Below are 23,221 nucleotides of genomic sequence, written 5' to 3'. Positions count from 1 at the left end.
CAAATAATCATTTCAACATTCACACCTTCCACTCACCACTGCTCAATTCTTACACATTTCGCACTAACTATATTAAAAAAATACCCCACTATAAACTAACACCCATTAAATTAATAAGTCAATTCAAGTGTTCTCCGCACCGGTCAACCCGGTGCGAGTATTAAGAGACGGAGCTATTATTTCATTCAACTATCCTTCCTTAATATTCTTGCCGGGGTAAATGTGACCCCTCTTTAAATACGAGGGAGTAATAACTCGGTAATTACTTCTTTTTATTCGTTTTAATGAAATACCTTATTCGTCGTTTTAGCACTCGTGTGTGCATGATGTTTGAATTACTTTGGCACTCGTGCGTGCATGATGTTTGACTTATTGTGGCACATCTAGTGATTCAGACAAAGCATAATCAATCAATAATCAACTCTAGGAAAAGAACTGAGTTGTGTTGACATGGAACATGACTCATATACACTGGCGCATTGAAGCGATACAGTATTAAAAAAGTCTAAAATCGAGTTTTGGAAAACAAAGAATCAACTTAAGACAAACCATATATTTTTGTGTGTTTGACTAGTCTGCATGGTTATCAATCTCAACATGAACGTCAAGTCTTGAGACTTGAATTTTGTTGACATGGCATAAGAGCAATATCAAGGGGCCGGGGTCTAGTTTTAAGACTTCTCTCACATGCCATGTCATCATTTATAATAATTATATTAGTGTTAAAATTCATTAAGATTCAATTAAATTTAGCTATTCATGTTGAGTCTTAACTTGAGTCTTAGTTTTTTCATGAATCGATTTAAGACTTTGTTACAGGATGATATGTTTGATCTTAACCCACTTCAATGCTACAGAATGATATGTTTGATCTTAAGACTAGGTGAGTCATGTGTCATGTCAGCAAAATTCAAGTCTTAGAGACTTGGCGCTGATGTTGCTCTAACAAACTAAGACTCTAACTCAATAATTTATTTGAGTCAAATAAATAAATTAAATTAAAAAAAATTTGTGGTTACTTTAGATGTTTTAAATGAGTTCGAGTGGTGAACAGCTAAATTGGGATGAGTTTGAAAAGTATTAACATAAATTAATTAATAATATTAGAAAATTCTTAAAACTAGACCACCTTGATGATGCTCTTTACTCAAAAGCACGAAACACCTTAAAACGCTCGTCTGGTCATTATAAAAAACCGGTTAGTATTTAAGTTATATCATTATAAAATAATTGGCCATATTTCCATACTTGATCTATCATATTTAAACAAGCTAAACCACAAGGATCTTAGTCTTAATTTATTACGGTGAACATTACGAAGAAAAAAGAATATGTTACATATTTCCATACTTGATCTATCATACTTAAACAAGCTAAACCACAAGGATATTAGTCTTAATTTATTACGGTGAGCGTTGACGAAGAATACAAATATTTTACATATTTCCATACTTTATTTATCATATGTAAACAAGCTAAACCACCAGGATATTAGTCTTAATTTATTACATACTACGAAGATTTTATTTACATACTACTGTTAATTATAAAATCCAGTGTTTTCTGAAACAACACCCTCATTGAAACGACAACCTCATCGCATCAAATTCCCAATTAAAAAATGGCAACAATCTCAAAGATAGAAAAGTTGAGCAATGGTGTTGACAAACGTTCCTCACTTCCGGACAACATTCTTGGTGAAATACTGTCACTCCTCCCGATAAAAAACGCCACCACCACTTCAATCCCGGCTCAACGCTGGAAACACCTTTGGTCCCTTCATCGTCACGCAGTCTTTTGCTGCCCCTCCGGTGTAGGACTGCCTAGATTATGTGAAGCTGTCGACCATGTTCTCCGACACTTGAGCCCTCAAATTGAAACCTTCTCCATAGAATTTCCTTATGTCACCATTAGAAACGCAAACAGATTAAACCTCTGCTTAGCGTATTTGAGTAGATGGATTCCTGAAGTTTGCGGTCGAAATGTTACCAGATTGATTATATCTATTAGCAGGAACATTTACAATCCAGTTTATACGGTCTCGTCTTGTGTTTTTGGAGCCAAAACCTTTCAGCATCTGGAGTTGAGGGGCAATATGTACTGCTAGTTTCCTGAGAATGGTAATGTTACTCTCCCTAAATTGCGGTTTCTAGAATTTTTTATTATAAATTTCAACCTGTGTTTTTAACCAGCCTGCTTAAGACATGTTCGGCGTTAGAGCGTTTTAACCTGGAATTTAATTCGATAGCTGAGGTTTTGTTGGTAGATATATGTTCATCCTCGTTGAGATTTCTTCAAATTCGTAAGTATGGCACATCTAGCTCGTGTAGGATCAATATTGATGCTCCGATGATGGAGACATTTGATATATACGATACTCTTGTATCATATCAATTTGTTAACCGGCCGACTTTGTTGAACTTTGCTAAAGTTATATTCCGCCTTCCAATCTGGGATAGTGCAGATGACGAAATTCTAGTCGTCACCAAGATAACAAATTTCATTAGTGTAATTTCGAAAGTGAAGAAGCTTGAGCTAGGTTGTGATCTTGGTTTGTTCTTTGGCAACGATTTTGCGGTTATCAATTCTGGTATATGGTTGACATTTTCCAATCGGACCGAGCTAGTAGTAAATCTGCGTTATAAAACTCCACCATTACCACAAAGTGTGTTAAGCAAGCTTAGAATGGTAACTGTAAGTGGAGTGAATCGGGAAGAAGAACATCAACTGGGGTGGGTGAAAGATCTTCTAAACAATGCACCTCTTTTAAAGGAACTACACGTGCTTCCACTTTAACTCCCTCGAGGACCAATTACTCGTGATACAGGGATCAGAATGTTGTGGAGGGAGTATGCGTTGTGTCAAGTGTTCAAATGTGCAAGGCCATCTAACTGTGACATACTGATTTACGGTTCTTTCATTGGGGTGAAGAGGCATGCTAATATCAGTATGCGTTCAATTGATGCGACACTGATATGGAAATAAGTCCACATAAAATTGGAGCCTCAAGGGTGTTTTAAGGAGTAATAGTTCTTAATATCCTTGGTTTATGGATGTAAAGTTGTACTCCCTCCGTCCCAGATTAGTTGTTACACTTACCTTTGCATATAGTTTTAGGTGATAAGTGGTTGTTTGGTTATCAATAGTTAATTTATTGAAAAAGTAGACGTGATAGGAGTTAGTGGGGTATTTTTTCAATTGAATAAGAGAGGTTGTGGGGACAAAAAAGAATTTAGTGGGAAGAGAGAGACAATATAATAATTGTGGGGTCATTCCTAATTTAGAAGTGTAACAATTAATCTAGGACGGACGAAAAAGGAAAGTGTAACAACTAATCTGGGACAGAGGGAGTAATATGATGACAGTTATTAATTTATGTGCCTCATAACAATGTGTTTTGTTTTTCCTTTGAAGAGTAGAATGGTTTATAAGGAGCATATGGATTTTCCGACCAAAGTAAACTCATTAAGTGTTCGTGTTCTTGCAAAATATGTTATTGTATTTCATTTTTTTTCTACGACTTCATATAAGAAATGAACGAAATATTTTGGCCCTCGTTGAGATACATTCCTGGCTTCGACCCTGCGGCCTAACCCAGACTTTATGGGGAAAATAGTTATAGTAATACATAAATAATTTTATAAATAAATAACATCCTTATTTGCGACAACAAAACCACTGTTTAATCAACACTAATGTCTTCGTCTTCATCGTAGTATTCATCCTCATCCTCTTCATCTCCGTTATCTTGTTCAATGCAAGGAGCCAAGTAAATTGGGAATTCACCCTTTGAGATGTGTTTCATCCCACAGTTGGCAGGTGCATTTGAATTGCACAACATTCTCATTTCCATGTTTATCTAAACGGCGAATAATGTAATGATAAATCCAACGTTTAGGTATCAACTTCTTCACGTACATGTGATCCAGTTTGAGTTTGAAGCATGTAGAGATCATGGCTTTACCCCAAGCCTTGCATACGAGAGCGGCTTGTTCTTGGATAGATCTGTCCATCTTTGGGGAACACCATTGACTCCAGAACATAAAGGTTGCAGGCAATTTCAGAGGTGCTTGAAAAAGCTTTGTTTGGATCAGCGAAAGACACTGTAGGATTGTTGCCAAAGTGTTTAATGATGGCCTTGTTCCAATTAGCCATTTCTGCCCTTTGATCCTCCCCTTTATCATCCTTAACAAAGTCTACAACAAATCCATGGTTAGGGTACACTCCCGGGTAGTTTATGCATTTGCATTTATCTTCTGGGATTGTAAGAACAGGTAGATTATTGGGTACTAGATCAGGGAAGTATTCCATTAGATTTTTTAAAGTTTTGGGCACAAGATAATGTGGGTAAATGTAGAAATCATAGGTTTGTGTACTTATAATATGACTGATCTAAAAGCTGCGCGCTTTGTGTGGTTATAAATGAGTTAGTGAAGACCTCAGACTAGTGATGTAATAGTATATAATGTATTTTCGTAATGTAAATACACATGATGAAATATTTTACTAGAATAGTGGGAGTATGTTTCTCAATTTTAAGCCGTGTGCATGAAGTGATCGAAAGATAAGTTTTAAAAGATTTGTTTGAAAAATATTTACATAATATGTTTCACACTTTTATTTTGGCATACTTTGAAGATCATTAATTATATTTACGACCATAGCTATGTCATGGCAATCAAAGCAAGTATGACTTAAAACAATAAAACCGAGTAGTTAAGGGTTTAACAGAGAAATAAGTATGAACAGTCGTAGTATAAGCAAACATTGGCATTTACTCATCGAGAATAAAAAAGGTATACGTTCTAAAGGTTATACTGAATTAAGATCATGTTAGGTATAGTGTTTTTAAGTGATTGAAATGGAATCAATTAAATATTTCCATTACCTAATATTTTGTATGAGAGTGGTAACCCAATCCATTTCCTAAGGGTAGCCATTACCCCCATTGTGTTACCTCTCCTAACCCTATGGTAACAAAATGGACCCATTTCTTCCGGCGAATTATCAAGCCCTACATCACAGTTTATGTGTATCATCAAAGGTATACCGTATACCAAACAAGTAATAATGTTACCAAACATGTTTTAAGTCGTCACAAATTGGTTACGTTCTAAAGGGTACACTCAAAAGATCTCTTAAGAGAGCTAGCTTGATTACAAAGTATGTTGCACTACCATTTGAATTTGAATCTAGGTAATTCGGTAATTCAAAATCCTACGTTCGAAGAACACACTAGAATTACTTCACACGTTATTGGAAAAATATTACAACTATCACTAGAATTACATCTTTACATCAAAATTATTCGATCGAATAACGCATTATGGTTCCTTCACACGTTATTGGGAAAAATATTACAACCACTAGAGACGATATCATTGTCTCCGCGAATTACTAAAACTTGAAAGAAACTTGGGAGTGCAATATGATGGAATCTTCAAGGCTACCCTTGCTGCTACCAGCACCGTTCAGCTGACCAAGCATCCTCTTCCTGCCATTTGGACTAACTCCCTGCATATGTAACATAATTTCATAATTCCATATGTAACATAATTTCATTATACATTTCATCCATGTATTATACACTCACTCAGTTACACAACAGCAGAACCAACAAGAACACGGTCAACTATACTCTTCCCTGGCAGGGACTCTGTTTCCCTCTGTCCGTCGGGCCATTGAACAATCTTATTTTCAACCAAATTTAAACATAGATAGTTGTATTTGAAAACTCAATCTATGGCTTGGGGAAGACCATACTTGAATTCAATTTATTTGGAAACCCACTCTCACCTATACAACCCTTCTAAACCCACTCTCAACCATTACAAACCATCAGGAATGGATGCAAACCCCAAAAGGCCCAAACACTTGACTAAAACTAAATTGTGATGCAAACTATCTGAGTATAGAATCATAAGCTCTGGTTTTTGCAAAATTGTTCTTGGGTTTTGGTCCTGGGTTTCCAACAGAAGCTCTGTACATAAACAACTCTAATGTCCTCGACTACATATCAATATAAACAATAGTTGAATATCTTCAACGTTCACAAATAAAATAACCAAAAGTTGAATAATATATCAAACAATAGAACAATTTTTGTAATAATAACCTATAATGTGTCTCTAATGTCTTCCTAGTGGGCTCCTTTCCTAGTGGCTCCTTTCCCAGTACTGTGAATGACACCACCATCTGCCTAATTCCTAAAGTTAAACACCCCTCAATCATCAAACAAATCATACCTATCATCCATTGTAATACCAACTATAAGATTGTCTCTAAGGTGTTGGTAAACAGAATTAAACCCCTCCTTAAGAATCTCATCTCCCCTAATCAGAACAGTTTCTTACCTGGGAGAGGATATGATGTCAACTATATTGCTGCTAAAGAAATTCTGCACTCCATAAAGTGTAGAAAAGGGAAATTTTGTTGGTTTGCTCTAAAAATTGATCTTGAGAAGGCCTGTGATAGACTAGAATGGAGCTTCATTAGATTCTGTCTTGCTAGAAAAGGGTTTGATAACATCTCGTGTGACCTAATCCTTTCCTGTATTGCCACCCCTTCCACCCCTGTGTTTGTGAATGGTAAAGCTTCAAATACTTTCCAAACTTCTAGAGGCATTAGACAAGGTGACCCCATTTCCCCTTCTATTTTCATCCTGTATATGGAGTATCTTTCTGATTTTATCGGGTAAGCAGCTGATGAGGGAAATCAGAAACCTTTCTTCCTCAAAACAAATGGTACTCCTATTTCCTACCTCCCCAGGCCCTGACTTATGAACATACTTAGGGTTTCCACTCACTGATAAGAGGCCAACTAGAGCTCAAGCTGATTACAGTTGTAGAAAGATTGAACGCAAATTATGTGGGTTCTATAAGAATCATATCCCACACTTTAGCCATGGCATTCCTTTATGTTCCTTGTCCAAAAGCTCTCATTTTGACCCTAAATAGGCATACAATATGATTTGAAACTCCAAGTAACCTGATCTGACACATGATAAGAAATGGACCACTGTGTGGGATCCCCTAAAATCAGATTCTTCCTTTAGCCTTGTCATATGGAATAGACTACCCAATAATGCCAATTTGGCTAGCAAACAGGTTATTCCAAGCAATTAATTCCAATTTTCCCCTAATGAAGAAGAAGACAATAATCACATCTTCCTTGCTTGCCCAAGAGCTAAAGAGTTTTGGAATGAAATTCAATTTAAGCCCAAAATTGATTATGATTCTGACCCTACCACTAAAATTCCTGGTACTCTATAAAGATTCAGTTTCGATAACTTACTAAACTTAGGCTGTAATGATGCTAACCCTACCAATGAATACCTTGTTCTCCTTTTGTTTGTGGAGACTATGGATCTGGATCAGAAGGAACACCTGGATTTTCCAAAAAGAGTCAAAACCCATCCCCTGGTCTATTCAAACATGTTTATAGCAGGAATTGTGGGTACATTCACCACCATCTCTGCCACTGCTGCTGAAACTCATGGAATTCTACTTGCTACTACTTGGATAATTGAGAAGGGCTGGGAGGATTCAATCATTGTGTCTGATTGTAAATCTGCTGTGGATAATATCCTAGACACAAGTGCTGCTACAACTTAGATCTTTAATGTGTATAACAAATGCAGGGATATCTTGGGAAGGCTAAGAAGAGGATGCTGGAAGTCGAGGTTATTATGCCAACGGAGAACAGAGCTAGTGGAAGCAGACTACGTATCAAGGAAAGCGAGGGTTATGTTTTGCCAAAAGATATGGGAGCAAAGGTGCTCGTTCCTAACTCTCAAATCTGTGTAAACAATGGTTTTTTAATGTTGTACTTTGAAGTGACTCTTTATTTCCGTTAAAAAAAAATTATTACACTAGAACAGACAGACGATCGTAACCAGGACATATTCCATATGTATTAGTCATTTAGTAACACCAATAAACTTGGAGAATAAACAGAAAGGTAATTTATTTTTATTTTTTTGAATCAAACTCTTGCGTATGGACTACATTTCCCCAGACAGTTGTAGTGACGAAAACCTTGCAATTCTTATATTTAGGCGTTAAAAGCAACTATAATGGATAAACAAAATAACAGGTCAAGGGCATATTATACCTGAACAATTAATGTCGTGGATGCCATGGAGATCCGTTCCTATTAGCCTAAAACCCACATAGTGCGGGTTCCAAAGCACCAAAATACCACCCGTAAGGCCATATGTTCAGCACGGACGAATTCCTTGAGGCGGGGGAGACATTTGACTATGTCTTCTGTATGGGCCCCGCTAGTTTTCGTTTCAGTAAGGATGAGAATTTCAGGGGTATGCTCATCAACCAAGTGTCTGACATTCCTCTCAAACAATCTACGCGTAATCCCTCCACAATTCCAGGCCACAATAGTTAATGGGTCAGTGGTTGGATGCGCATCTACAAACTACGGATACACCTTGTTAGTGATTGGGCTCACCTTATCCACAAACACCCATTCTAGAAAGATGAATAGATTCTCTTTCCTTGCCTTCAGGTTTACCTACGCAAGGAAAGAAATCCGAACTTCCACATCTTTTTCCTGGACATAGTGGGCCATTATCTCCTCCTGAGGGAAGTTGCCTACTGACGTCGCCACCATGAGTCCGTCGGAAGATCTGGCAAACGTTGTGTTTAGGGGTTTTGCTGATAACGGCCAAATTCTCCGCGGTTGGGGGAAAATTGTTACAGGATCCATCACAAATTCCAGCTCGGGTGGGACAACATGGTAATCGTCGTTTAATTGTGCCTTATTCATCCACCACCGAACGAACGTCTCCAACACTTTGCTGAGGGAAGCCAGAACCTCCAAATCAGGTAGATGAGCAGCTACATGGGGTTTATGATCACTAGCTAGGACCCATTACCATCTCTTGATAAGATGGTGGAACCAAATAACGTGCGAGGATGAAGGACCAGATCTGCTTCCTTGAAACATCCATGTATCCATCGAAAGTCGTTTTCACGTAATAAGCCTGCAGTATGTAATAGAATTGTGGGTAGGTGGGAATATGCGGATCCTTGCAGACATAGCTTCGGAAAGACGGATAGGCGGATCCAAGATGATCAACGAGGGCGAATACGGGTGATGGTAGCTCTAAGGGAAAAGATTGAAAAGGCAGACTGGACTTAGGGTTCGGCTTGAAGCACTGGTTCATCAGTTTGAGGACTTTCTTGGGGGGGCTGCAGCTGAAGGACATCGGAATCTTCATCTGAATCAGGGGACATTAGCCATTTAGGTGGCGATCTGCTAGGCGATCTTTTTAACAAGAGGGGTTGACCCTCAAGTGGTTAGTCTTCTTGTCGAGAGTCAAGGAGAAATGGACTAATACAGAGTTCGTCTTCGAGAACCGGACTAATACAGAGTTCGTCTTCTAGCACCAAGCCTGGCAATGAGGGGAGGGACAACTCAAGTACGTCTTCTTCTTCATCTGAATCAAGGAGGATCAGACTATTAAAGGTTTCTTCTACTCCTCCTCCTCCTCCTAATTCGGATTCAACTTCTTCTAATTCCCACTCAAGTTCTTCTAGTCAAGTATTAGGGTCGGTACAGGGCGGCATGTTTAACAGGGAGGGATGAGTTAGTGAGTTGTGAGTGGTGACAAGGTGAAAGGCGAGCGGTGGGAAGGTGGAAGGTCGATGGTGGGAGTGGTGGGAGTGATGGGGAAACTGGGAACCGGAAGGTGAACAATAAACCAAAAACACCATAAGGCATAAGACAATGACACCCTATGCAGACAATTAAAAAACCCTTAATACCAAATTTATATAGAACACACTTGATACATAAAAACCACATCACATATAAAGAATAGTATACGCTTTATTATTAAATCATACTACATGTAATTAACATCCGTGAATACTACGTGGGACCGAAAGGTGAACAATAAACCAATAAGACCATGAGGCATAAGCCAATGAGACCCTATGTTGACTATTAAAAATCCCTTAATACCAAATTTATGTAGAACACACTTGATATTTTAAAACCACATCACATATAAACAACTATACGAATTCTTATTAAAACATATTACATGTAATTAACATCCGTGAATATTACATGGGACCGAAAGGTGAACAATGAACCAATAGGAGCATGAATGTAGACCTAGAAAAATTGACCCGTACCCGAAAAACCGACCCGATTGACCCAACCCGTAACCCGAAATTGATCCGAAGCAACGACCCGAAATTAACCCGAAAACCGAATAGACCCGACCCGAAACCGAAACCGACTCGGAAGAGATTTCACCTAAAATGACCCGATACCCGAATGACCCGAACCGATCTTCACCAGAAACCAAATTAACCCGAACGGAAAATAACTGTAAATTTTAAATCAACCCGAACCGATCCGAACCAGAAAACAACTACAATTTACCAAACCAAAAATAGAGCTTATTATTATTATTATTATTATTATTATTATTATTATTATTATTATTACTATTATTATTAGGAAAATTTGTAATTATTAATCCAACCTTTGCCCGATTTTCTTTAATTAAGCCTACCTATGCGATATTTCTAAATAATCCAACCTTTATGACCCAACTACTATTATTAAGCCTAGATGACCGGTTACCTGCTATAAAGTCAACGTTAAAAACGTTGACAACCTAAAGTTGGTTTCCCTCCTAAAATATTGGACACGTCATCATCACTTGCCACCTAAACAAGGATTTCATTTTTTTTTCAAAAAACCCTTAACCCTTCTCTTCTCTATACCGTGTTTCAATTCCTCTCTCCTCCATTACTGCTGCTTCAACCACAATTTTACTGGTTCATGACATCATCAGCGATTTTCTTGTGGAAATAGGTGACTTTATCCACGCGCATTCAAATTTCGTCTCCAAAATCGTACAATTGAAGGTGAACTTACGAACCTTAGCGTTTTTGTTCCTTTTTTGGTAAATTTTGAATTTTGGGCTTCCTTGATTGTCAGTTCGTAAAAACCCGAGCTGTTGCAATAATATAGTTTTTTTTTATGTGGTGGGATGTTGGTTATTGTGGTCTTGTTAAAAAATTAGAAAGAAAAAAAAAACCTTGAATTTGAAGAAGATCCAGATCCAACAGGCAATTGGTTTACCCCAGCCATAGCAATTGCTGATTATTTTTGATGAACTTCGAATGGAGAGGTATGACCGTATGAGGGATCGACAATGGTGGAGAAGAGGTAGAAGAGAAATAATGGAGAGGAGTTCAGAGATGAAGCAGAAAATCGCAGAGGAGAGAGGAACGAAAATTAAAATAGAAATTAAAGAAAATAAGGGGAAAAAAAAAATTATAATTGTTATATGTCACGTAAGGGTGAATACCTCCTATAGCAGGTTAGTAACTTGTTAGGCTTAATAATAGTAGTTGGGTCATAAAGGTTGGATTATTTAGAAATATCGCATAGGTAAGCTTAATTAAAGAAAATCGGGCAAAGGTTGGATTAATAATTACAAATTTTCCTTATTATTATTATTATTATTATTATTATTATTTTTTATTTTTTTTTATTTTTTTTTATAATTTTCTTTTATTAATTTATACTCTTTTGTGTTATAAGAAAAAGGTTTCAATATTATGATAGTGTCAATGTATAAAAACATATATATATATATATATTAGATTTTGAAAACAACTTATTCACATGACCTTCTCATGTCAGGATAAACAATCGCATACTAAGTATATTAGATTTAGATGTCTAAATAATTTATCGTAAACTGTGAAATTGGTTTAGGGTAATTATTGAATTAGAGTATTTGGTTGAAATATTAACTTGGAGATTTTTTCAATAACCTATGACCAATATTACATAATCCGCCGTATTTCCACAACGAAATTCAATTAACTGACTCCACCGCCGCACATAGCTCCGCCGCCTCCCACATCAGTTTTCATCGGCCGAAAAATGGTTGATTCGAAGATGAAGTACGACCTTCCTTATATCCCAGATGATCTGATTTCCGATCATATCCTTCCCCGACTTCCGGTAAAGTCCCTAATTCGATTCAAATCCGTTTGCAAAAGTTGGTTACATGTTATTTCTAGCCCATCCTTTTTGAAATTCCATCTACTTCAGTCATTATCATATCGAACTTGTTTTTTTAAGGGGTTAGACTAGGAGAAATAATAGTTCGTCTCGGAGGACCGCCAATGAATGCTTTCTATTGAAAATTGACGAAGATATTAGTTCAATTGGATGTTAAGAGGAAATTACAATTGGATCTTGAAATATTCCATCTTCATTGTTTCGTAGGATCTTGTAATGGGTTGTTATGCTTATATGTTGATTGTGGTGTTTGGTTTAAAAAGAAGTTTATCCTGTGGAACCCAGCTACCAAAAGTTGTCGCGTTATTGAAACGCCGTGCGATGATCACCTGACTAGATGTGGTTTGGTTATGCATCTAATATTGATGATTATAAGATATTTGCTTCATTTCAATCTCTTCAAAGAGATGAAGATAAAACCCAAATTCAAGCTTGGGTATTTGAGGTTAGTAGTGGTAAATGGAATCCAGTACTTGAATTCCCATCTGATGTTGGATATTGTAACACGAGTTATGTTAAGGTTGTTTGTCGTGCTGATCATCTGTATTGGATTGTGGAAGGTAATCACATTATGAGTTTTTGTTTGATGGATAATAAATTGAAAGAGGTGAAATTCCCGGCCGTTGAAAATATTAGGTTCGAGCTTTATGTTAGTGATGGGTGTTTGACTTTGTTTTCTTATCATGCTGAACATGATGAGAGAAATTCCGATGACGACATATGGAGATTGGTGCAACCTCAATCTGGTAATTGCGATTCTTGGGTGAAGTGGTGCACGATCAGTTGCACCTTCCCAAGTATTCTAGCATTTTCACCAACCGGCAAATGTTTGGTACATCCTCGTTCTGGGGAGATAAAGGTGGTTGGCCATGTTATAGGTGATGTTGAACATGTCGAAGGTATCCCTTTTCACAATTTCATGGTGGACGCAGTTAGTCATGTGGAAAGCCTTGTTTCACCCTTTTATCCCCTAAATGTTTAGAGCAGGCATGAATGATTATTTGTAATTATATTTTGTAATATTGGCAAGATTTTTGGCCAATTTATGTTTAGAACTAAGTTTGTGAAATGGATTTGATTATATGTAATCATATTTTGTAATATTGGCAAGACTTTTAGCCCATTTATGTTTAGAACTAAGTTTGTGAAATGGATTTGTGACATTACGTTATACTCTTATGTTCAATTATATTTGGAATGCCTTATTATCGTTTATTTGGAATGCCTTACGAGGGAGAGACTATGTTTTACCAAGTTCCTATTTATGATGATTGTGCTGGGTATATATTTTAGGAGTCATGTATCATTATATATAACACTAAATAAGTTCCTATTTATAGCTTATTTAGTGTTCTTAGATAATTTTTGTTAGTTTTTAGATCTTAATTCCGTAATTTATTTATTTTATTTGATTTATAATTTTATAGTCTAATTATTTAGTTTTCAATTTAATTTTATAGTATAATTTTCTATTTCTATTTCTATTTCAATTTCTATTTTTACCATTTTCAATGGTAATTTTCTATTTCTATTTCAATTTAATTTTATAAATTTCTATTTCTATTTCAATTTCTATTTTTATTTATTTACTTATTACTATTATTTGTTTTACATTTCTATTTCTTGTTTCCCTCCTAGTCTCTATTTATATTTGTTGTAGGTGCATGTTGTTCCTACTGCTGGCTTCCTCCTGCCCCTTCCTATCCTACACCACTTCTTCTTAACCTTCACCACTCCAAACAGAAAAACAAATCGTCCATCGTTCCCATCCACCAATTTCACGCACCACCAAGCAACACTGCATCACCAGCGGCCTATATCCTCCCCTACACCAATTTCACACCACAACATCATCTCGGACCACCAATAAAACGCAACAACAAGACCAAATTAGCCCAAAATCGCAACAATAATCATCCAAGAACAGACGTTGAAGAAATAATTCTGCAAAATAAATTAACACGTTGAAGAAATAATTTAAAGGACTCTAAATTGTCGTAGTTCTTTTAATGTCATTAAAAAAGTAGTGGTAGTTCTGAAATCACTAAAAATTATAGGACACTAGACATTAAAAGAACAACAACAACAACAACAACAACAATAATAATAATAATAATAATAATAATAATAATAATAATAATAATAATAATAATAATAATAATAATAATAATAATAATAATAATAATCAAGTTCATGAAAACTGTTCGCCATTTAATTATTTAATAATTTATCATTTATTTATAAATGTTATTTAATCGAAAATTTTATGTTTGATTGAATAAAAGGAGGATTATTGGTTTATCATATGATATGGAGTTGGAAAGTCTTTCATGACATTATTATACTTTTGTAAAGTCTCAAAGTGGAATGAATTTCATGGAACTTTTATGTTCATACGCATCACTTGTTGTTTAAGTCGAGGGTCACTTGTTGACTATTATTTGGTTAGTACCCCAATGTATAGATTTGTGATGGAATACTAGCTTGGGGGTGTGCACATTTAGGAAGGAAGGGGATATAAGAAGAGGTGTTTGATTTCCATATTCTAATTGGAATCTATTTTTGGAAAGTTTCTATATTTGGAATATTGTTATATTTGGAAAGTTTATTTAAATATTTCTTTTCATGGAAATTTTCTACTTTTGGAAAGTTTCTATTTTGAAAATCTTCTTGAAAATGTTTATACTTTTGAAAAGTTACTATATTTATGGAAAGTTTCTAAATTAGGGAAATGAATCTTCTGTGATTTCAATTAGGGAAATGAATCTTATGTGATTTCAATTAAATGGTTTGTGAAAGTATGTTCAACTATATATAAATGTTTTACATGTCTTTGTAGGGGGTTTTTTTCGTACTCTTTTCCCGTAGTTGCATTTCCCCTACGAGGGCAGTTGTTTAGAAACCTTTGTATTTTTGTATTTTGTAGGAGTCGCCACCAAACATTTTTAAGGGTCCCGTTTGGAAAGACCAAAAAGTGACTCGATTAGGATAAGGCATTGAATCTTAGAAACGGATGGGTGAGATCCGGGCAAGGGAACGAGATGCTTATTCCACGAGCTTTAGAAATAATTCAAATGTGTGGCACAACATTTTCGAAAATACCCTAGTTTAGACTATGTGGGTTTGAATTTAGAACAAATAGAATTTCTACTTTGTATCGTGGTCACTTTGCTTTAAAGTTAATTTAAGGGAACCTAAGATCGGTTTGTCCAAGAAATTATCTTCGTTAAGCGTGATGTGACCTTGTATTTTGTATTTAGCATGTGCGGTGATGAAAGCAATAAACAAGTAGAGTAACATCACAATGGAAAATAGGTGCAAAATTAGTAAAGTACAAGACCACCTAGAAATGGACTAGGAGGTGACTAGGCAAGTATAGTTGCGTAATTGAAAGTGCGGAATTGAAATTGCATAATTGAAAGTGCGGAATTTAAATTGCATAATTGAAAGGCATTATTGAAATTGCAATATTGAAGTGCGATATTGAACTTGAACTTTAGCACATGAGATCAGAACGCCAAGAGACTCCTTAAGAATAAGTGCGCCCGACACGGATTAAAAGCAAAAATCTCTAGTTTAGGTCAAGTTGCTCGACCTAAAGTGTCTTGGATTTTGAATATAGAAATATTGAACTTGAAGTATAGAACTTGAAATGCTTGAACTTGAAAAGTTGAACTTGAAATATTGAACTTGAAATATTGAAAAATAGAGTCTTGAATCTCAAAGATTGGACCTTTTAATGTTAAAAAGGCTTCATCTTTAATTACTCCATATTTTGAAATGATCCTAGTTTAGGAAAGTGATTACAAACAACCCTAAACATCATTGAATCTTGAAATTTGGAAACTTGAACTTGTATATTGAAAAATGGAGTTTTGAATCTCAAAGATTGAATCTTTAAACATTAGAAAGGCCTCACCTTGATTACTCCATATTTTGAAGATGATTCTAGTTTAAGGAAGTGATAACAAACAACCTTAAACATCATTGAATCTTGAAATTTTGAAACTTGAATCACATAAAGTGAGGATTTTGCAAAAGTTTATGGTTGTTGTAAGTGACACTTTTAATAATAAAAGTGTCAACTTTACTAATCATTTTGAAATAAAAATCATGAAAACATTGTAGATTAGGTTGGGATTCGGAAATACCTAGTTAGGTTTAGGCTAGAATTCCTTTTAGAGCTCCCAATTGCTTAGAACTTTGAAATTATATGAGATTTTTGGAGAGAAGTTTGTATTTTGATTTGAGTGGCAATTTTTGTATTACGACATTTTGTTTTCGATTTTCCCTCCCTAAATGCTCATAATTAGGGGGTGTAAATAGGAAGATATGTAGCTAAACGCCAGCTGAAGCCAGTGTCCAGCGCAGCTACCAGCGCCAAGCGCTGCTGACGTGGCGAGGAAGCTGCCAAAACAAGGACGAATATGTTGTCCTTGTATTTTGGCTTGTAATGGTGTAACTTTTTACGAATTGTACGAAGTTGTCACGTAGTGTTTTCTTGATGACTAAGGCTTGGTTTGCGTCTAAAAAAAAGCCGTTTCGGCTTGCTCGGTTTAGTGTCATTTTGACTGGAAAAGGCCTTGTAAAACCAATGGGATAGTCCATTGGGCGAGATGGTACTTGGATTTCGAAATTGATTTTTGGAATTTGTATTTTGTACCGAGTTCCGGAATGGGAACGGTCTCGGGGATTGGACTTTGGCTCTTGGATCTTGGAATGTGTTCTTAGAAATTGGTACTTCCTCACGGAGTTGTTCCAACCACCTAACAAGGATAATGGTATCGTCATCATCCCAATGGGGAGACACGATTTAGGTGTCTACAGTCTTGCATATATTCGTACTTAGCTTTTGCTAACCCGTATTTACTAATTGTTTTGGCTTGGCCCTGTTTACCTTCTGGTGAGTAGTTTTCAGGAACTGAATGTGAAGATGTGGCATGCTTACATAAGGGATTAATGGAGAGTTCCACCTTGCTAAGGATTTCATTTAAGTTGGTTTTATTTTAAGGATTTGGCTTTTTTAGGGTTTTGATTTCGAATTAATCCGAAAACACATTATTGTTATTTCAATTATTATTATATGATAAAGAGAAGTATTTTGATTTATTCCGCTGTATTAGTTTCTCTCAAGGTTTGGTTTATTCAATTAAATGTTGGTTTTAAAAAGAGAGAAATTTGGGGTGTTACAAACCCGATTCGTTTCAACCCGAGAGAAATTTGGGGTGTTACAAACCCGATCCGTTGATCCTAATCTAATTAGATCATGTCCCGTTGTCCACATTACCGGACTTGAAAGCTACCAATAATATGTATGTAATGTGTTTTGTGTGTAAAATGTATTTTTGTGACACATGGCACATAGTATGATGTGGCTATAAAACATTTCGCTAGATCATTTTCATGTATGTTCCAGACTTCTATCACCCCCCAATACCATGGCACCCACCAGTCAATTCGCTCTTCACTGTTTAATTGAGGCTGAAAAGGAAAAATCTAAACCAATGCATAACAGATTTGATTTTGGATAGTGGGAAAACATCTTCAATTTCCATATCCTTCCAAAAACGACGGGAGTTTTCTCGCTCCTTAAAGTCTTATCTCTAAACAAATTTTACATGAAACAGGTGGGCTTCGAATCCACGAAGACGATGGTGTTGACTGGACTAACTTAGAGAGGATGGTATGTGAGAATAATAACATTCCCCGCCATGTCTGCCCAGATGTGCATTCATCCTTCGACGAGGTGAAGGAATGCAACATATGTTATTGGACCGTGGGATGGAAAAGACACTCATTGTAGAGAGAAAAACAATACTACAAGGACACACATGGTGGGCTTCTACCCAAGGGTGAATATCATGAGGGGGAGTGGAGTTTGAGTCATTCTATGAGGTCTAAGTTTGCTGACAAATTAGAGAACGACTATTGCCGATCTAAAGAGACACAAGTAGAATACGGGTGAAGCGGAAGGTTTGGCTAAGCAAGCTAATATTAATGATGAATAATGTTCAGAAAGTACGAATGTTGTTGTGTTAATCTCAAAATCTTAGTAGAAACCTAGGAAAGCTAGTTTTGCTCTATCTTATTTTTTCCGGGTTAGTTTCATACTTAAATGTTCTATTTTGGGGTTAGTGTGACGTTTTTTCTTGTTACTATATCGGCAAAATTTATTATTTGACTTTTATTTAATTCTCCAACTTTAATCTTTGTCACTGTAAACACGATTTTGAGACTATTACATTTACGTATTTCATACCTTGCATAATTTGTAGTGAATTTGACGGGGAAATAGGTGATGCAAAATAAATTACAGATTACATTTATTTTTTACTTTTTAATTCATTTTGGAGTGTACTCCTGCATTATGCGGGAAATCTGAGTTTATGGCGGGGAAAAGGGTAAACAGTGGAACATACATCAATCATTGTTCTATACAATCTTTTCATTTGAATAGAATTGATTTCATACTACCAACAATATAAGGTTAACATTTTGGAGGCAAAATAGATAATAGGGCTGTTGGTATTACATTAATAACTAACATACTGTCTTTTAATATGGTAGCATTCTATGTGATGCAAAATAAGTTACGGAGTACATTTATTTTTTACTTTTTAATTCATTTTGGAGTGTACTCCTGCATTATGCGGGAAATTAGAGTTTATGGCGGGGAAAAGGGTAAACAGTGGAACATACATCAATCCTTGTTCTATAGAATCTTTTCATTTGAGTAGAATTGATTTCATACTACCAAGAATATAAGGTTAACTTTTTGGAGGAAAAATAGATAATAGAGCTGTTGGTACTACATTAATAACTAACATACTGTCTTTTAATATGGTAGCATTCTAAGTGTCTCTCGTATTACCCTAACTATATTATATACATTTATATATATGGCGGAAGATCTAATTTTCTATTAGGGTTGCTGCGTCATCATTCACTCATATATATATATATATATATATATATATATATATATATATATATATATATAGTGAATCAGCCAACTCTAATTCGTCCAGCCAGCATATCAAACCTTGTACCTCCCTAAGATTAAATTGAGTTTATCACGACTAAATTGTGGAATATGCCTAGAGGAATTAGAAGAACTTATGGTAAATATATTTTCATATAATTATGTTTATTGAATGGGTCTTTATTCATTTTTTTTTCTAGTGCGTGGCTAACTATTTAATCATTGTTACAAAATGCAGTGACCAAAAGGCCTAGAATGTCCAAGATGTTAAGCGAGCAGCTAGAACGCTATAGGGAGAGACTCACATTCCAACTTTTCATGAGGCAAGTGATCAATAGTATGGTCCTTTTGAGATGGGGAAGCTAGTGACACAATCGAGGAATGTCCCCACTCTCGAGCAAATATTCAAAGAGGAGAGGGGCCTCCATTCTCTTCAGGAATGGTTTGCGGGAAAGAGTGTATGCACAAAGGAACACGAGAAACATATAATTTCTATTCCTGAAGTAGACGATCGTTTTGTGAAGATAGAGCCAAGAGAAGAGGATGAATATCTTTTAGCAACCGGAAGCCAGAAGATAATTCATTTGGTGGACTTGACCACTTAACTGAACCTTTCAAATTAAAGCATGTATCTTGTTGGTAGCCCAACAACATTAACCTCTTTCGGATATTAAGTAGTATTTTATATTTTTGTAATGTGATAGAATGTATGTTAGCTATTGGAGATTGAACTGTAAACGCTCCAGACCGAAATAACGTTTGCTAGGTGTAAAACAGTAAGAATTTAAATATTTTGGCTAATGAAGGATGTTTTCTTAAGTATTCAATTATTCAAACGTTGACATTCATTAAAATAACGCTTTTATTTGGGCTGGGTTTGCGAACTCGATAAAATTGCCTCTAGGTATGTGAAGGAAATTGGCATTTAACAAAAGACACTTTATAAATTACTAAAATACTAAAATACTTGAAATTGTATACTGAACAATGAACACAAAAATAAACATAAAGCTAATTTAAAACACGAAAAAAAAATCTAAAACAACTGAACACAGACACAAAGTAGTGTAATTTGCAATGAAATTCCTAAAACAAGGCAACGATTTTATCCATAAACATAAAGCTAATTTACAATGCAAGGCATGATATAGCAATAAGGCCAATACATAATTTCAAAACATAACATTAATTTCGACATAACATGATACTTGCTGCATAGACTACACTTAAGCAAATTAAAGCTTCGATACCCCTAGGACAGAAACCAACCACGCATTATATGAAACAGGGAAAAGGCAAATCGTTGCCATTTTTGTAAAACGGAAGGGTCCTGCTCTTCCAACGCACGAAGACACTCGCGCTGCAAGGTTTACAAATGAGGCCACGGATCATGGGGTGGGCAAGTGAGGAGGCCTCCTAATGTATCTTTGTAGTAGTCCTATGCATCTCCAAATACGTATTCAATCCAACCAACAATCCTTTGGCAGTCGATATCTGGGCAGTTTTTGATTTCTTCAATTGACATATTGCCATGGTTGTTTGGATACGATTTATTGATGCATAACCTTTCCAGCGAAGACCAGTCGATGTTTTGATCTAGTTCGATCCGCCGCCCAATCTTATGCGCCCACTCTCTGCTCACTGCTTGAAGCTTCATGAGCACAAAGATGGAAGTAATATTTGGGTACACATGGTCTGTAAAAATTTCATCCCATTTACCGAAATCAATTTGGTTGTGCATCGACTTACCATCTTTTGTTTCTCTATTAATCATGGCCCTGATTCGAACTCTGTTGGGGAGAGGCTTGGCCATTTTGCGTAGTAGGAATTGAAATACAAAGGGTAAGGAGTATTGGTAACTTAGTTATGCCCTCCCAACAACACAACAGTTCCCACTTCCCAAGTTAAAAGTAATGTGAATTATGTGTTGTATGTAAGCTATAATAATAATGTGGAAATATTAAATTAATTGTTTCCACTTCCCAAGTAAAAAGTAGTGTGAATTATGTGTAGTATGTAAACTATAATAATAATGTGGTAATATTTAATGAATGACATGAGTTTCCACTTCCCTTGTTAAAGATTAGGGGTGAGCAAAATCGGATATCCGGTCCGGTTATATAAACTGGATCGGATACCCGGTTTTTTGGGTCACAAAAATCATGATACGTGATATTATTCGATTATCCGAGTTAACCGGGTCGGATATTCGGATAATCCGAATCATATTTATGCAAAACTAATACCTAGTTAATAAGCTATTTTATTCTTTATTTCCCTAATAATCGTCATAAATTCGTAGTAATTTAACTAAACTTTTACTATACACATATATGTATACGATCTTGTATCCATGATTATCTCTTGCATAATGTCTGTTTCTCTTTGATATTGAAACATTTTTAAATAACAAATAATATAAGTATATAACACACAATATTCGGTAGCGGGTACCAAATACGAGTGTTCAGATCATGTTCAAATCAAAACTTGTATGTTTAGATCATGTTCAAATCAAAACTTGTATGTTCAGATCATGTCCAAACCAAAACTTTTATGTACATATCATGTGCAAATCAAAACTTGTATGTACAGATCATGTCCAAATCAAAACTTCTATTGTACAGATCATGCCAAGATCAAAACTTCTTTGTATAGATAATGTTAAGATCTGTAATGATCATGTCGATATTAGAACCGATCTGTCCAGACCATATCCAGATCATAACCAAATTTGTACTTATCATCTCCAAGTCAGAATCGATAAGTACAGATCATATCCAGATCAGAATTGATATGTCCAGATCATAACTGATCTATTTAGATCATATCTAGGTCTATCTAATATAAGGAATAGTAAAATCATGAGCAAAGTCAAATAAATAATAACAATATTATAAATTTGTGTAACATTTATTTTACACATAAAGTCGTTTAATATTAAAAATGTAAATATTTGTTTAAACTTATCTTTGAAAATTCAGATCAGATCAGATCATATCAGACCAAATCAGATCAGCAGACTAGACTAAATCAAATCAGGAAAATTTAGTTCGGGTCAGATAAGATCTGATCAAACCAGACCAGATCAGGAGAAATAAGGTGAACTACACGGGGCCCAAAACGCTACATGTTATTTCAAACGCTACCAGGAGAAATAGTTGTGACACAAGGACGAAGAGTGGTGGAGTGGAGAATGGAATCAATCGTAGAGCACTACACCATTCACAAAAACATCTTCGATGATATTAGTTCTTTTCTTCCTTCATCTTGTCTTTGTAAGCAATATATCCATAAGCCATTGTTTCGTATTTCATAGATCAAGGTTTTATCATGCACGTAAAAAATAAATTGTCCATGCGAAGGGTGTATGGAGTCCTAAACTATGCACAACGTCTATGCGGACCATGTTATCACACCATGAATATTTTCCATCGACACCGACGTCTAACCCCCACAAGGTCAATATGCCTTTGTAGTGGTAACTTGCTAGGCAAATAGAATCGAACAATGGGTTGTGCAATTTGCGTTCCCTTCCAAAGATTCGTAGGGGCCAAGAATGAGTACGAACTTCCCTGGTTTTGACAGGCAACTCGATGAACTTGGAAGTTCCTCTATTAATATCGTAATGGAAGATGTAAGGCCAATAATACGAATAACTTTCGTCGGACAAGGTTCCAACACAATCCGAGATAATATAGAATCCGTCTCTGCAAGCCACTAGCTCGTCGATTTTCATATGTCTCTTGCCCATGAAAATATTCCTTTCTTTGATAATGAGTTTACCACCTTCTAAAACTAGTACATCAAGCCCGTTAATCCGTTTGTTGTCATGTGGTGTGAACACTATTAATGTATAATCAAGCGGAAAAGTTTTAGCTTCTAATCCAAAATGACAAACGCTAAGCATAATGGCATGAATATTGAAAAATAAATATTCCAGTACAAAATCTGCGAAATGGGGTTATCTTCTCTTTGGGCCAGTCAATGTGAATCCATGTTTTCATGGCTGGATTGCTCATAAATTTTTTTGGAACCTCCCCTCTTCCTATTAGCCCCGCAGTAAGACCATTACAAGATGCAAGGATACGAGGACAACCTCTCGCCAAAAAGTTCTCCGATTCCAGTGGAATACCATAGTATGCCCACGTTTCAGAAAGGAAGATA

The 23,221-nt window shown here is 35.8% G+C and overlaps 1 protein-coding gene across 1 annotated transcript; it reads left to right on the top strand.

The window, feature by feature from the left end:
* Positions 1-1,621: 1,621 nt before the first annotated feature.
* Positions 1,622-2,796, top strand: LOC110799332 (F-box/LRR-repeat protein At1g55660-like). The gene is made up of 2 exons (XM_022004583.2): positions 1,622-2,097; positions 2,193-2,796. The coding sequence occupies exons 1-2, from the start codon at positions 1,622-1,624 to the stop codon at positions 2,794-2,796; spliced, it is 1,080 nt and encodes a 359-aa protein (XP_021860275.2).
* The last annotated feature ends 20,425 nt before the right edge of the window (positions 2,797-23,221 follow it).

This window comes from Spinacia oleracea, chromosome 5 (genome assembly GCF_020520425.1).
Source record: "Spinacia oleracea cultivar Varoflay chromosome 5, BTI_SOV_V1, whole genome shotgun sequence".
Classification (NCBI taxonomy): Eukaryota; Viridiplantae; Streptophyta; class Magnoliopsida; order Caryophyllales; family Amaranthaceae; genus Spinacia; species Spinacia oleracea.
Note: the sequence above shows the minus strand (reverse complement) of the source record. Positions and strands in the feature narration are given on the sequence as shown.